Genomic DNA, 16,648 nt, shown 5'->3' on the forward strand with positions numbered 1-16,648 from the left:
AGATGACCGGAATCCCTTCTGCCTTGATCATGCATAGGAGTCCTAGCAGAAGCTTGAGGGAAGGCATAAATCAGACGATACCACCAGCGCGTCTTTAGCGTCTGCCAGAGGATCCCAAGACCGAGTCACAAACCTCTGCACGAATTCTGTTGAGCCGAGACACCAACAGATCCACCTTGGGGATGCCCCACCAGAGAAACAACTGATGAAACACTTCCGGAGAAAGGACCACTCCTCTTGGTCCAACATCTGCCAACTGAGGCAATCCGCCTGCCAGTTTTCCACCCCGGTAATGTATACGACAAAAAGGGCTGTAACGAACCGTTCTGCCCACCTTAGAATGCCGGCTATCTCCCGATCGGCCAGGACACTTTGTGTCCCCTTGGTGATTGACACATACCACAGCCGTGGCATTGTATGATTGAATGCGCACTGGACATCCCTAAAAGACGATCCATCCAATGGTCTAGGCACAGTCTGATCGCTCGGAGTTCCAAGACATTGATCGGTAGTCTGGACTCTTCCAGTGTCCAGATCCTAAGAAGAATTTTTGACGAGGACGCCTCCACAGCCGGACAGGCTGGCATCCGTAGTGACCACTGTCCAATACAAGGGGAGGAAGGATTTGCCCAGCCGAAGCGCCAGATCTGAGACTGCGGAGTCTTGTAGCATTTGGCCAGAATCTCCCTTTGCAGGGACCTCACATGGAACTGTGCAAACGGAACTGACTCGAAGGTAGACACCATCAGGCCCAGCACCCACATGCAAGTCCGGAGGGATGATCATCTGCTGGACAGCAGGAGACAAATTGCAGCCTGCAATTTCTGGAGTTTGTCCAGAGGAAGGAGCACTGAGGCCAAGGCCAAGATAGTCCCGCTATGTGGACTGAACCAGAGAAGACTTCTGAAAAATTCATAATCCAGCCAAACTCCTTCAGAGTTCATATGGTGATTTCCAGGTTTTCCACCAGAGCAGTAGGTGACCCTGCTCACAGAAGGAGGTCGTCCAAGTAGCCCAGTACCGCGATCCCCCATTGGCTTAACAACGTTATTCACTGAGGCTAACACTTTTGTGAAGACCCGAGGAGCAGAGGCGAGACCAAAGGGTAATGCCACAAACTGATAATGCTCCTCTCCCACGGCAAAGCGGAGTAAGCGCTGGTGACCAGCAGACATCGGAATGTGAAGGTAAGCATCCTTGATGTGGATAAAGTCAAGAAAATCCCCCTGATGCAGTAATGCCACCACCGTGTGAATGGACACGATCCAGAACTTCTGCACCTGCACAAAAAGCAGTTCAGCGCCTTGAGGTCCAGAATTGGAAGCACCTTGCCTTCCTTCCTGGAAACTAGACAGGTTTGGGTAAAAAGTAGAGGTCGACCGATTATCGGCAACCCCGATATATCGGGGGCCGATATGCACTTTCCCCGATATATCAAAATCGGCCTTTGGATTTACGGATATTGCCAAAATTTCCGTGACGTGATCGCGTATGTTACGCCATGCGCCTCCGCCCACTGGGCAGCTCTTAGACCGCCTCCCTCAGCCTCGTTACAGCGTCTTTTACCCGCCACGGCCACACTGGAGTCTGCATGCTGCATAGGTGGTCAGACAGGACAGTGAGTTCTTCTACATCTAGTGAGTGAACAGTGACTAACAGTCTGACAGATGTTCTGGATCTGTTCTGTAACACAGCCGCCATGGCCACCCACAGCTTCCAGATGCCAGCCAGCAACCCAGTCCCACACACCCACTGTGTACCAGCCAGCCACAGGCCCTGCCTGAGTCCTGACTGTACAACTACAAGCTAGCCAGCCACAGGCCCTGGGCCTGTACGTGCCAGGCCCGCCATCACACAGGGTGCCAGCCACCCACCACAGGGTGCCAGCCAGCCACCCACCACAGGGTGCCAGCCAGCCATTTTGTTTAGGCCTATATTAGTGTCTGACTCTCTCTTGTTTTAATGGAGATGGATGGAGATAGAAAAATTAAACGTGTGGTCTGAGACTATTTCTCTTCCCCATCTCCAGGAAAATCAGCAGCACTGTGCAAAACTTGCAAAAACAATTTCATTTGGGTACAGTGTCGCACGACCGCGCAATTGTCCGTTAAAGTCACGCAGTGCCGAATTGCAAAATAGGCCCTGGTCAGGAAGGGGTAAAATCTTCCGGGGCTTAAGTGATTAAATGCACCTATAGCACTTCACATTGATACTCCATTCACAACACAGGAGTCACAACTGTTTTATGTGCAGTCCTATCACTGCACCTTTGTTGCACTATTAGCACCTTTTATTGTCACCTTGCCTACAGCATATAAGTCACGACTGTTTTATCTACCTATGAACTGTAGTTTACCATTTGATTGATTATTTATACATTACGGATAAGCGCAGCTTCAATACTGTACCAAAAAAAAAAAAAAAGACGGCCGATCGGTCGGCCAACAATCGGTGCGTGTGTACGAGGCTTTAGCCTCCAAAAATAGCCGATTTAAGCCACCTAGCAATTGACCCTTTTCGATGCCTGGTGGCCCTTTTTGTTGCCTGAAAAAAAAAAAAAAAAAAAACCAGAGTCCGAAGACCATAAAGCTTCTTGTTACCTCCAGGTATTATAACAGGATTCTTCTTACATCTACTGTAGATTGTGAAAAATTATCTTTAGCCCCTGAAGGGTTAGGACAAAATGTCAGCAGGACAACATCCTGAGACCAATTTTAAACTGACGCTACCTTTGGCAGAAAACCTGGATCCGTTCTGAGTATAATTCTAGATGGACCAGAAAGGCTCATTAAAGGATAGTGCGTTCAAGTTCACTGATTCTTCTTGAGGATGTAATCGAAACTAGAAAAATACAGGCTTAAAAGGAAAGATTCCTCAAAGAAATAGATTCTAAAAGGTTCAAAAGGCTCCTTTTTGAAGGCTTGTGGAACCACTGATAAATCCCAATTAGGAAACTTTTTAGCAGGTACTGGTCTGGAAAGAGAAAGTGCCCTAAAAAAAATATTGCGACAAAGGCTTCTGAAGAAATTTGCCTCTCCATGAATACTCCTAAAAGGCGGCCATGAATACTCCTAAAAGGCGGCCACTTGCACCTTAAGGCTCCGTTCACATGTGAGCGTATGGATCGCGGGCAGAACCGCCGCGGTTCCACCCGCGATCCGGAGATTTATTGCAAATCGCGGGACGCCTAGCGTTGCCCGTTGATTTGCAATAGCCCCCCAAACGCCGAGCGATGTTGCCGCGATTTCCGCCTGCCGAATCGCGGCAACATCGCGCAAACAAAATCGCGGGACGCAATACGCTCCAAAGAAGTACAAGAGCTTCTTTGGAGCGTATTGCGTCCCGCGATTTTGTTTGCGCGATGTTGCCGCGATTCGGGAGGCGGAAATCGCGGCAACATCGCTCGGCGTTTGGGGGGCTATTGCAAATCAACGGGCAACGCTAGGCGTCCCGCGATTTGCAATAAATCTCCGGATCGTGGGCGGAACCGCGGCGGTTCTGCCCGCGATCCAAACGCTGACATGTGAATGCAGCCTAAGAGTAGTAACTGCCAGACCTTTATCTGCACCATTCTGTAGGAATTCCATTACGGACACAATATCTTCCAAGGTTTGATTTGTTGAATTACACAAGACATTATAGACCTTCCAAACCTTAGCGTAAATAGCTCTAGTTACTTTCTTCCTACTGGTAAGCAAAGTGTTTACTAGATGTTCTGAAAATCCCCTTATTCTTTAATAGCTGCTCTTTAGATACATGGCAGTGAGACTTAGTCTGGTTACATCCGGGTGACATACTGGGCCTTCAAGTAGTAAATCCTGTTTTAGAGGAAGCTGTCAGAATGGATTGACTGCTATCTGTAGAATGACTGAGAACCAAGCTCTCTTTAGCCAGAATGGAGTACTCAGAATTACCGACTCTTTCTGTATCTTCCTTAACCGCTTGCCGACCGCCGCAAGTAGATTTACTGCGGCGGTCAGCCCCGGCCAGGCAGAGTGACGTTAATTAACGTCACTAGCCTGGGAGGGTCTGGGGAGCTCCTGCGCGGTCACGGACCCCCCCCCCCCCCCCGCGCGTGTGACTGGCGGACCCGATGTCCGCCGGTCACTCGGCGATCGTCGGGGGAGAGGGAGAAAGTCAGGCGGCTTGTGTAAACAAGCCACCTGTCATTCTCCTCGGTGTAAAAACACTGATCACACGGATCTACTATGTAGATCCGTTGATCAGTGTCCTTACAGCTCAAGCCACAGCCAATCACAGTAGAAAGCACGCCCCTAGGGACACACACAGCCCCTCCCTCCCAAATAAAGTTAACCCCTTCACTACCAGTGTATTTTTACAGTAACAGTGCATATATATAGCACTGATTACTGTAGAAATGTCACTGGTAACCCCAAAAGTGTCAAAAATGTCAGTCAAGGGACCGATCTGTCCGCCGCAATGTCGCAGTACCGCAAAAAAAAAAAAAAAAAAAAAAAAACACACAACAAAAATCTTTCCCTTTGTTAGTAAACGCGATAACTTTTGCGCAAACCAATAAAAATACGCTTTTTGCGATTTTTTTTACCAAACATAGGTAGGATAAAACAAATTGGCCGAAAATGTTAAAAAAAAAATTTAGATTTTTACATTTTTTTTTTTGTTTGTGGGGAAAAAAAGGACGTCAAATTCGTTTAGGTACAGCGTCGCACAACCGTGCAATTGTCCGTTAAAGTCACGCAGTGCCGAATCGCAAAATACCCCCTGGTCGTTTAGCAGCCAAATCCTCCGGGGCTTAAGTGGTTAATACCAGTGGAATTAGCTGAAAAAAGGGGGGGGTAAGCGTAACCCAGGTGAAAGTTCCAAGGATGTGCTAAGGCATCTATCCCCAGAGAACCGTTGTCTCGGTGGAGGGAAAAGAATTGAGGGAGCTGTGCGTTCTCTTAATGCAAAGCAAGTCCACCTGTGGATGCCCCAAGTCCTGGTGATTAATGCAAAGACTTCTGGATTCAGGCACAAATCTGCTTCCTGAATTTTCCATCTGCTCAAAAAATCTGCCACATCGTTTAACGTGCCTTTGAGATGGACCGCCGACAAGGAAAGCAAGTGAATTTCTGCCCACTCCAGGATTTCTGTTGACAGCAACTGAAGGGCCTTGCTTCTTGTGCCCCCTTGTTTAACCACTTGCCGACCGCCCACAGTATTTTTACTGTGGCAGTCAGCCCCTCCTGGGCAAAGTGACGTAGTACTACGTTGCTCGCCCAGGAGCCTTGCCCATAGAATAACTGGCATAGATGAAGTTAGGGTCCCTAGGGCTGACATAACCTGACAGGCATCGGAGGAGGAGGAGGGAGGAGGTCATCCAGATATGGGATTACTGAGACTCCTTGAAAGGGGGGGGGGGGAGGAGCAAGGCATTCTGCCATTACCTTCATAAAAATCTGAGGGGTAGATGAAAGGCAAAAAGAGAGGGCATTGAATTGTAGATGTATGTAGGACTTCCTTCTCCATATCCACTGCCAACCTCAGGAACTTTTGGGACTGAGGGGCTATAGGAAAATATAGGTAAGCATCTCTTAAAATCGATCGGTGCCATGAAGCATCCTTTGGGCAACAGATTGAGTCCATACAAAATCCTCTGTAAAGGACTGACCTGTTCAACGTTTTTAAGTGGAGGATAAAGACGAAAACTCCCAGATGGCTTCCTTACCAGAAAGATATGGGTATAGAATCCCTGATGTCGTTCTTCTGGTGGCACTTGACTCACAACCCTCTGTCACATCAGGTCCTTCATAGCCAGGGCTTTTGTTGTGTCCTGTGGAAGGTTTGTGACAAAATATCTTTCTGGAGGAGGATCCGAAAATTCTATTTGGTAACCCTGGGACAGCATGGCTAGAATATATTGATTTTCTGTCAAAGCTGCCCAGTGGAGGAGGAATTTTGGATGTCTTCCTCCCACAGGCAACAAGTCGTCATTGTGTTTTGTTGGCTGATGTAGGAGGATGGAAAAGGACACTTCCTTTTCCTTTAGCCATTTGCACTAACCAATTCTTCCTCTTCCCCTGGGGCTTGCCATCTTGCTCCTGAGCCCTTTGAGGTCGAAAAAGCCATTTAGCTGGTTGTTCTCTCTTAACAGGTGGTCTTTTTTTGTTGGCTGTCCTGTCTAAAACAGAGTCTAAATCAGGACCGAACAGCAGAGCCCCCATAAACGGAATACCACAAAGTTGGCTTTGGATGCCGCATCACCTGGCCAGGTCTTCAACCACACAGCTCTTTTGGCTGAGTTAGCCAGGGCTGCAGATCTTATTGTCATCCTTACGGATTCTGCTGATGCATCCGCAATGTAGGCTACGGCCATTGACAGAGTGGAAAAAAAGAGTCAAGGATCTTTTGTTTGGGCGAATCTGCGAAAATATGTGCTTTGAGTTGATTTAAGCAGTACTCCAGATTTCTAGATACGCAAGTAGTGGCCATAGCCGGCTTAGGATTGTCAAAGTTGTTGATCCATTCTTTTGTCCATGGGATCTTTTAATTTCCCCCATGTCCTCAAATGCCAGGTCAGTTGACTTGGAAACTAGGGGAAAGGCTGAATCAAGCTTAGGTACTTTATTCCAAAGTGCCTCTGGGTCTTCCTCAAAAAAGAAAACACATTTAATGAAAAAAGTTCTCTCTGGTTCTGTCCATTCTTTTTTTAATGGCCTCAGAGATTACTGAATGTACAGGAAAGGTGCGACCTTTAGGCTCACCCAGACCTGCATACATCCAATCATTTCAAAAAAGATAGGTGCTGGACAGCACCCCCTTTCCTGCGCTCGGAACCTGGTCCTCAGGCTGTTTCAATCCTGGAACTCGTACTGGTATTAGGCATCCATGATGGCTAGGCTTTGCTGCCCCTTACGACCAGGGTGGTCGACCAGACACTGAAAATACAAAGCAAAAGAAGGGCGCACCAGCCTAGCGCATTATCCTCAGCAAGTTTATTTGGATAAAATTGTTTAAAATCAAATACTCACAAACAAACAAGAAGTTTCAGGCACATCAATTCCATACACCTGCCTCCTACCAGAGGATCAACGTCTTTACTGGAAGCAGAGGGCTGACGCGTTTCGAGGCTGTGCCTCTTCCTCAAAGCCCCTGGCTTTGAGGAAGAGGCACAGCCTCGAAACGCGTCAGCCCTCTGCTTCCAGTAAAGACGTTGATCCTCTGGTAGGAGGCAGGTGTATGGAATTGATGTGCCTGAAACTTCTTGTTTGTTTGTGAGTATTTGATTTTAAACAATTTTATCCAAATAAACTTGCTGAGGATAATGCGCTAGGCTGGTGCGCCCTTCTTTTGCTTTGTATTTTCAATACATCCAATCATGCAGAGATAATGCTTTTTTCGCTCTTCTCCCAAGCCCAAAGTAAAACTGCCTTCTACAAACCATCAACTTGATCTAAAGACAGCTTGTAATTTGAGTGTATATTTTCTACCCCTTCCTCCTCTGAATCTTCTTTGGAATGAGAGAGGGGCGGGGGAAGAGTCCCTCTTGGGTAGGAGGACCTATCTCAACCTCCACCGCAGGGATTAACTGTGAGCCCTGAGAGGATTGTGAGGTAGATGGCTGACTTAAGAGTGGATTTGTTAGCGAAGAGCGAAATGCAGGAGACGCTTCCTCTTTAACCAGGGAGTCAATGCATGTCTGACAGCGTTTTCTTCTAACCTTCAGGTAACTTTGCTTTGCACGAAGGGCATTTCTTGTTAACCACCAGGTCAGATCTCATAACCTGCCATAACGAGGAAAAAAAAAGAAGGACAAACCATCCCAGTGAGTCAACATATTTCTCATCAGGATCAACCCAGGTGCACAGGAAGCATTAACAAAACTCCATGTGGCCAGAAAGACCCCCAGCCGGCGAGGAAGGGGGGGGGGGGTGGAGTAGGAGAGAGACCCAACAGTAATCAGGGCAAGATGAAAAATCCACCCCTTACCTGGGCCATGCTGGTGCCTGTGCCTGTCTCACTTGCTGTCGTGTCCACACGTAGATAGGAATACCGGTTCCAAACTCCAATAGCGTTGCTGTGCAGGACCGGAAATATGCACCAGCTCTGTTCCTCCCCGCCACGACGCCGCCCCTCCCCGGATACCTCACTTCCGCCCGGGCGAGTCACTACTAGCATCCGAAAAGTTGACGGCGACACCTGTACAAACAGACTGGTGGGCGGGACTAAGAAAAAAAAAAAAAAAGTCCACCGCCGGTGTCACCGCCACCAAGGGGCGGTGCTCACCTGAGCAGTACAGGCTCTCACTGAGAACCGAAGAGGGAGAGGGAGCCCATCCAAACAGCAGTTTGTGCTGTACGGGAGGAACGGATTTTCTAAGGAAAAAAGTAGGTATGGTGGAACAGGAAGCCTGGTCTCAGGACAGCACCTAAGAGCTCCTGACTCCCCACTAGGTGTTCCTCCGGTGGTGTGCAAATAAACCTTTTTACAGTACTTCACTACGAGCATTATTCTGTCTTATAAAGTCTGAAGGATAATATAGCCGCCCCAAGAATAATATTGGTGGGAACCATCCGTAAACGCCCAGAGGTCGTTATCCACACCACCAGACAAGTTTTGACTGACCCCCAGACTGAAAAGCTGTGGGTCCATTTTTTCAGGTGAGTGGGGATAAGAGAGGGGAGTGTGGCACACTTCACAGCATGTTTTACATGAAGCACTTCAGCACCTTATAAATGGAGTTTGGAGCACCTGAGCACTTTATTTGAGAACTTTGAATGACTTTATATTACATATGTTTTTCACATTTATTTATTTTTTGAGCACAGTATGATTTCATGTTGTATGCGCAAGCGCTGTTTTAGAATTATTACAAATTTTAAACAAACTTCTTTCACGTAGTCATTATGGGGTATTGTTTGTAGAATTTTGAGGAAAATAATTTAATCAATTTTGGAATAAGGAGTGAAGCGCTGGGAATACTTTCCGGATGCACTGTATACCTTTTTATTAAAGCAAAACTAAACCCTCCTATCCTTTACAGACAAGGAAGCTGCCATCTTATTCTCTGTTGGATCTGCAGATGCCATGGTAATGCACATGTGATCAGTTATAACAGCTATTTGATGGATTGACAATGTAGCTGTTAGCACAAGCAACTGACTTCATGGCATGCTTCGAATGCAACTCTTTTGGGAAACCATATTTAGAAATAGACGGGCACACAGTGATGACATTTTTAAAAAAAAAAAAATTACTGAACCAACCAGCACTATATAAAAAGAAGAGGTCTCAACCTACAGATCTCCCTTCTGATGCATTTAATCCTTATAGACTGAAGCCCCGTACACACGTACCGATTGTCGGCTGTAAATATTCGGCCGACGACCGATTGGCCGATTGTAGGCTTGTTAGTATAATGCTTCCGACAGGGCATTTTCGGCCAAAGAGAATCTGTCGTGCAGGCATTAAAATTTTTGTTGGCCAACACCAGAACGGCCGATTGTTCGCCAGTCAGTACAGATTTCAACCGACAGACAGCAGATTAGCAAGACTGGGCATGCTCAGAAAAGAAAAAAGACAAGGAAAGTTAACCATCACATGACATCACTTCTGCAGTCGGCTGTTGTTGGCCGATAAAATTTGTGTGCAGTCTTGTGCAGTTTTCAACAGACAGGTAAGCCCTGGACAAAAGACGGCCGATCGTTCGGCCGACGATCGGTACGTGTGTACGGGGCTTTAAGCCTCATACAAACGATCAGATTATCAAACGACCTTGCGTCCGATATTTGTTTGTTGCATGCTAGTCTCATAACGAAAGCGAAGAGGTTACTTTCATGCGAAAATTCCCATACGACAGAATTCAACTTCAGAAGTGATGTCGTGTTCTTTCGTTTCTGAGCATGCCTAGTCTTGCTCTTACGTTTTTTTTCCCCAGACGAAAACTGTACTAATTAAAGCGGAGTTCCGGGCACAAAATCGACCTTTTTTTTGTGCCCGTCCGCTTGGTCTCCTTAAGCTGAAAAGGAATTGGATAGTTAGGTATTTTTTTTTTTTTTTATACTTATTGTACCTTGTAATTGGAGATCGAATATACTCACATATCCTTCACTTCCTCCCTCAGCGCTGCGGCTCCGCCGTCACTTTCTGTCTTGCGATGATTCCTGGGAGCTGAACGTCATCGCTCCCAGGAATCAATGCAACGGCACCGGCCCCACTCGTCACTTCCGGGGCGACGCCGCATTCCCTTCTAAACAGCTTCTGGGCATGCCCAGAAGCTGTGGAGGAATGCGGCGCAGCACCGGAAGTGACGAGAGGGGCCGATGCAGTCGCATTCTGGGAGATGAGGACGCGGAAGAGGACGCCGAAGAGGATCGCGCCGGCTTCAGCTGCCCACAAGAGAGATGGCAACGCTCTTGAAGAAATTTTATAAGTCTAAAAGGTAAGTGCGAACCGGGACAGATCAGAGGCTATCCATTGTGGAATGTACTAGCCCTGACTGTCCCGGGGGTATGTTTACTGAAAAAGGTTTTCTGTGCCCGGAACTCCGCTTTAAAACAAAAATCGGACGTTGTGTTGACGTACAATAAAAATTTTATAGCCTGCACATCCAGATTTTGTCGTCCGAAAATTCGTAATCGGCTGTCGAAAGCACTTTGCTAACAATCCGAAAATCGGCAGATCGTTCGTCGGACGAAATTTTACTTCCGATTTTCGTTTCGTGTGTACAGGTCTTTAGTTGTAGAGATATAAGGGCAGCCTGTAAGTAGGGACTTTTTTTGTGGCAGCGTTGGCTCTTAGTTTTTTCAAAAGTGACTTTTTTTGGTTTGTAGACATTTCTTTCCCATGTGTATGCCATATGGAGCATGAACGGGCTTGCACCCAATGAGCATGGAGCAATGACCAGAGAGGAGCTTGTGGAGCTTCACAGCAAAGCCTGTTCACTTTAAAGTCTGCTAAACGGTGTTTTGGGAGAGTGTTTATTCCCACATTCACTGCTTTTTACTAGGGACAAGTTTGAGTTTGGGCTGAACGTTTGCCAAACACCTGAATTTGCAGGGTGTTCGGCCCGACAAACACCCTGCAATGCACTGAGCGCTGCACAGTGCACTTTATGCCCTGTTTGGGCAAAGCTTTGTCCAATCAGGGCGCAGTGTAAGCTGGTTAAGGAGCTGGACTAGAAAGCTGGCCGCTGCATCTTTAACAGCTGAGGAGTCATCAGCTTTTAATTAGTTTCCCCGCTGACAGCTGAATTAAAAGTAAAAAAATAAAATAAATTAATAATAAAGAAAAAAAAAAAAAAAAAACGGCGTGGGCCGCCCCCCCCACCACCAAAATCCATACCAGACCCTTATCTGAGCATACAGGTCAGGAAAGGGGAGGGGGCCAGTGAGCGCACCCCCCCTCCTGAACCATACCAGGCCACATGCCTTCAACATGGGGGGGGTGGGCGCTTTGCCCCCCCCCCCCACCTCAAAGCACCTTGTCCCCACGTTGATGGGGACAAGGGCCTCTTTGCAACAACCCTGGGTTGTGGTTGTCAAGGTCTGCGGGTGGAGGGGGCTAATCGGGATCTATAAGGGGGCCCCAGATCGTGCCCCTCATGTGAATGGGTATCAGGTACATGGTACCCCTACCTATTCACAAAAAAAAAAAATAAAAAAAAAAAGTGTCAAAAAGTAATAACCAGAGGAAACTTTTTGGCAAGTCCTTTATTGAAAAATAACGTAAATCCATCTTCAATCACGACGCCCGATGGACCTGAAAAATAGAACAAATAAAAAATGAACTCCCTCCTGGGAGGCCTCCCACCATATGCCTGGTCTGAGCTTTGACATTTTGACATAACATCAGGGCCTGGTATGGACTGGGGGGGGGGGCCACGCCATTTTTTTATTCATTTTTTCAATAGCCAAGTGCTGTCAATTGTAGCCGCGGGTCATTTTAAATGCGATTTGACTCTTATTTTTTCCTCTTTAGAAATGTAATTTTTACTGTAGCATGTTTTATGTATGCTACAGATGCGCCACATTAGGTGGACCACCCCTCAGGCACTATATTTATATAGAATTTTTTATTTTTGCACTTAAAGCATAATTAAAGTAACTACGCCTAGAAAAAAAAAAAAAAGTTTATTGATACATGTTCCCCAGGGCAGTACCCAGACCCCCATACCTCTAATATTGCCAAGTACTTGCATAAAAGCCTTCAAAATAGGCATTTTTTTATTTTTCCTGTTCGGCTCCCATTGACTTCAATGGGGTTTGCCGTTCTGGTTAGAACATTTCCCCTGTTCGGGAGTTCTGCTGTGACCCAAACAGGAGGATGTTCGGCCCATCCCTACTTGTTACTAACTGAATCTGTTCCTTTGGACCCAGCACCCTACAATCGTTTTCCTTCTACCCTGTTCATACCATATATGTGTGAAAGATGCAGCTCAATGGACAAAAATCCAGAAAATCACATTGTATGTTTTTTAAATAATTAATTTACATTTTATTGCACGACATAAGTATTTGATCACCTACCAACCAGTAAGAATTCCGACTCTCACACATCTGTTATTTTTTTCTTTAAGGCCCCTTTCACACAGGCGGACCGTTCAGATCCGCCTGTTCGTTTTTTGGTGGATCTGAACGGTCCCCCCATGCATTCTTATGGAGCATCGAATGTCAGCGGAGACATGTCCGCTGACATCCGACTCGATAAATCTGGACGGATGGAAACCCTATTTTCCATCCGTCCAGCGGATCGGATGAGAACGGACCGACGGTCCGTTCCCATCCGATTTCCCCCATAGAGATGCATGGCGAACTGACAGCTGTGTCTCCACACACAGCGCGGAGACACAGCTGTCATCCTCCTGCTCAGTGGGTGATGGGGGGATCGATCCCCCGCTGAGAAAAGCGGAGTCCGTTTGACGGACTACAAGTGTGAAAGAGCCCTAAAGCCCCGTACACACGCACAGATCGTCGTCATACAAACGTCGGCGGACGAAAGATCTGCCGATTGTACGCGTGTTAGTATGGTGCCTCCGACAGCTGTCTGCACACAATCCGCGGACAAGAGTCTTTCTTGCAAACATGAAAATTTTTGTCTGCAGACACCAGAACGGACGATTGTTCGCCTGTCAGTACAGAAATCAGCCGACAGACCGCAGATTTGCAAGACTGGGCATGCTCAGAAAATAAAAAACACAGGGAAAGTTAACCATCACATGACATCACTTCTGCAGTCAGCTGAAGTCTGCGGACAAAATTCTTGTGCTGTCCTTGTGCTGTCTTTGCACTTTTCAACAGACACTGACATCCCGGGGAGAAAAGACGAACATTTGTATGACGACGATCTGTGTGTGTGTACGGGGCTTAAGAAGCCCTCCTGTTCTCCACTCATTACCTGTATTAACTGCACCTGTTTGAACTCGTTACCTGTATAAAATACACCTCTCCACAATGGCCAAGACCAGAGAGCTGTGTAAGGACATCAGGGATAAAATTGTAGACCTGCACAAGGCTGGGATGGGCTACAGGACAATAGGCAAGCAGCTTAGTGAGAAGGCAACAACTGTTGGCGCAATTATTAGAAAATGGAAGAAGTTCAAGATGACGGTCAATCTCCCTCAGTCTGGGACTCCATGCAAGAGCTCACCTCGTTGTGCATCAATGATCATGAGAAAGGCGAGGGATCAGCCAAGAACTACACAGCAGGACCTGGTCAATGACCTGAAGAGAGCTGGGAGCACAGTCTCAAATAAAACCATAGTAACACACTACGCCGCCATGGATTAAAATACTGCAGCGCACACAAGGTCCCCCTGTTCAAGCCAGCGCCTGTCCAGCCCCGTCTGAAGTTTGCCAATGACCATCTGGATGATCCAGAGAAGGAATGGGAGAAGGTTATGTGGTCTGATGAGACAAAAATAGAGCTTTTTGGTCTAAACTCCACTCGCCGTGTTTGGAGGAAGAAGGATGAGTACTACCCCAAGAACACCATCCCAACTGTGAAGCATGGAGGTGGAAACCTCATTATTTGGGGATGCTTTTCATCAGAGGGGACAGGACGACTGCACCCTGTTGAGGGGAGGATGGATGGGGCCATGTATTGCGAGATCTTGGCCAACAACCTCCTTCCCTCAGTAAGAGCATTGAAGATGGGCCGTGGCTGCGTCTTCCAGCAAGACAACGACCCGAACACAGCCAGGGCAACTAAGGAGTGGCTCCGTAAGAAGCATCTCAAGGTCTTGGAGTGGCCTAGCCAGTCTCCAGACCTGAACCCAATAGCAAATCTTTGGGAGAGAGCTGAAAGTTCATATTGCCCAGTGACAGCCCTGAAATCTGAAGGATCTAGAGGAGTGGGCCAAAATCCCTGCTGCAGTGTGTGCAAAAGTTGTCAAGAGCTACAGGAAACGTATGATCTCTGTAATTGCAAACAAAGGTTTCTGTACCAAACATTACGTTCTGCTTTTCTGATGTATCACTTATGTCATGCAATAAAATGCAAATTAATTACCTAAAAATCATACAATGTGATTTTTCTGGATTTTTGTTTTAGATTCCGTCTCTCACAGTTGAAGAGTACCTATGATAAAAATTACAGACCTCTACATACTTTTGTAAGTATGAAAACCTGCAATACCAGCAGTGTATCAAATACTTGTCCGCCCCACTGTAGATGGCTTCTTTCACATTTGCAGTGCTGCTTAACACCCTCTGAAAAGTGAGTCACGATCGATCACTTTTCAAAGAGCAATATAGCAGTGGCTGGCAGGTGTTCTAAAGGCGATACTACTAAACTTTTTTTTTTTTTTAATTTTATTTTTAAATTGTTGAATGTGGGACTGTGCTGCAACTGTGAAACGAGCGTTCGCCTTGCAGTTATGTTGCGGCCCCATTGAACTCAATGGTTTGGTTTGCAGCCTATCAAACTCTGCACCCCTAGCTAAAAATGCTGTGGCTGCAAAGGCTGTGTACAGCCCCAGATGGCTATATTGTCACAATTCAGGTGGATAGCCATGGGGGCAATAAAACCACGGCTCAGTCACCCTTACCACCCCCCAAATCTGAAAAAGCCCTATGCCTGCTTTCACACTGATTAATTTTTACCATTACCATGCTAAGACACAAGAAAAAAAATGTTTTCGGTTTAAACCTTATGGGACTCTTCACACCAGTGCATTTTAGAAAGTCTTGCTTGCTGCATCTTTGGTGCGCTTTTCAAAACTGCACCAAATTTAAAATGAATGGAAGACAGGGCAAAAAAACATCAAAAACCACGTTTGCATTTTTGGTGCCTTTTTTTTTTTTTTTTTTTTTTTTGAGTCTCATGTCCATTTCTCACAGGCGACCAGGAAACGCACCAGAAATGCAGCATTTTTTTAACGGCGTTTTTGCAATGGAGCAGTGTGAAAGCTACCCAAATTACCTACCCAAATTCAAAAAAAATCAACACAATGTTTTTGGAATCCAGGGTTAGGAAAGAGCTCTTCTGCAATCATCTAATGTTCGGCCTCATGCACACAGCAGTTTAAGGCATCCGGCGTAAATTGCGCGTGTATTTCTGTGCCTGGAAGAGGCAGCTGCAATGTACAGTAATAGTAATGAATGGCTGCATGCTAGTATATACTGTGCAGGGGGGTGTAGATCCTGGAGTTTATGGATGCAGAATGCATTTCCATGGACAGCTATATGGGGGGGGGGGGGGTGGCTGTATGATGCAGCTGTAGCTCTGGGGCGCAGAAATACAGCGGCAATTTGCACATGCCATAAACTGCCTATGTGATCACATGAAGTCTGCAATGTGAATTAGGTTACATCATCATTAGGCGGAGAGAAAAAAAAAAAAAAAAAAGACACAAATCCATCCATGTCTATAAAACACATTTACACGGGGATTCCCCCTTACTACAGCCGATTGACGTCATAGCTCACTCTGCACAGGGGGGGGGGGGGGGATTTACTACAATTGCACTGTGCAAAATCTGGTGCAGCTCTGCAAAGAGCCAATCAGCATCCAGGTTTTATTTTCAAAGCTTAATTAAACATGCTGAAGGTAAAACCTGATTGGCTACCATGCACAGCTGCACCAGATCCTAAGTGAATTTCCCCTACAGCAGCTCTGGGAGGATTTCTAATAACAGCAAAGTTTGGTGGAGTTGGTGGGATGCAATCACCCATTATTATAACATTACAGGAAGCTCCCCCTGGAAATAGATCCTCCAATAATTACATGGACAGAGCCAGGACAAGGGAGAGATGTATTAAGCAGCAAATAGATCCCAGCATCACCGGCACATCTCTTACCTGCAGCCCGCACTCCGCTCATCACAGCACACTGCAGCACAGCCAGAGCCCAGCTTCTGCAGCAATCTCCATTAACTCCGCCCCCGACCCGGCCGCTGTTTGACCAGCCTACCGCTGTCAACGTACAACGATCCGGAGAGAAACAAGCTCCGCCCCGTGCCTGATTGAAATCAGGCATAAGCCACGCCCCCTGTGTCTTGTTTGAGCAGTTGTAAGGCCCACCGCAGCCTGATTGGAGCAGGCTCGCCGTGGATAGGTAGTGGGCGGAGTCTGGACGAGAAGTAATAGTTGTAAGATTTGTGGCAGTGTATAATCGGTGCAATGATCGGGGACAGTGGTAGTGGTCACCGTCTGATCGCCCGTGAATGAACACAACCTCTGACAGTGAA

General features: G+C 46.8%; 1 protein-coding gene across 1 annotated transcript in view; it reads right to left on the reverse strand.

Moving 5' to 3' along the window:
- LOC309553143 (CDC42 small effector protein 2-B) overlaps positions 1 to 16,339 on the reverse strand; it is a 62,419-nt gene extending 46,080 nt beyond the window's left edge. Inside the window, exon 1 of the mRNA XM_082254050.1 lies at positions 16,260 to 16,339. Coding sequence (XP_082110176.1) covers positions 16,260 to 16,281 — 22 coding nt within the window. The 5' untranslated portion in view covers positions 16,282 to 16,339. The remainder of the gene's footprint in view (positions 1 to 16,259) is intronic.
- Positions 16,340 to 16,648: the final 309 nt, after the last annotated feature.

The sequence above is a fragment of the Pelophylax lessonae genome (genome assembly GCF_965119305.1).
Source record: "Pelophylax lessonae genome assembly, chromosome: 4".
Lineage (NCBI taxonomy): Eukaryota > Metazoa > Chordata > Amphibia > Anura > Ranidae > Pelophylax > Pelophylax lessonae.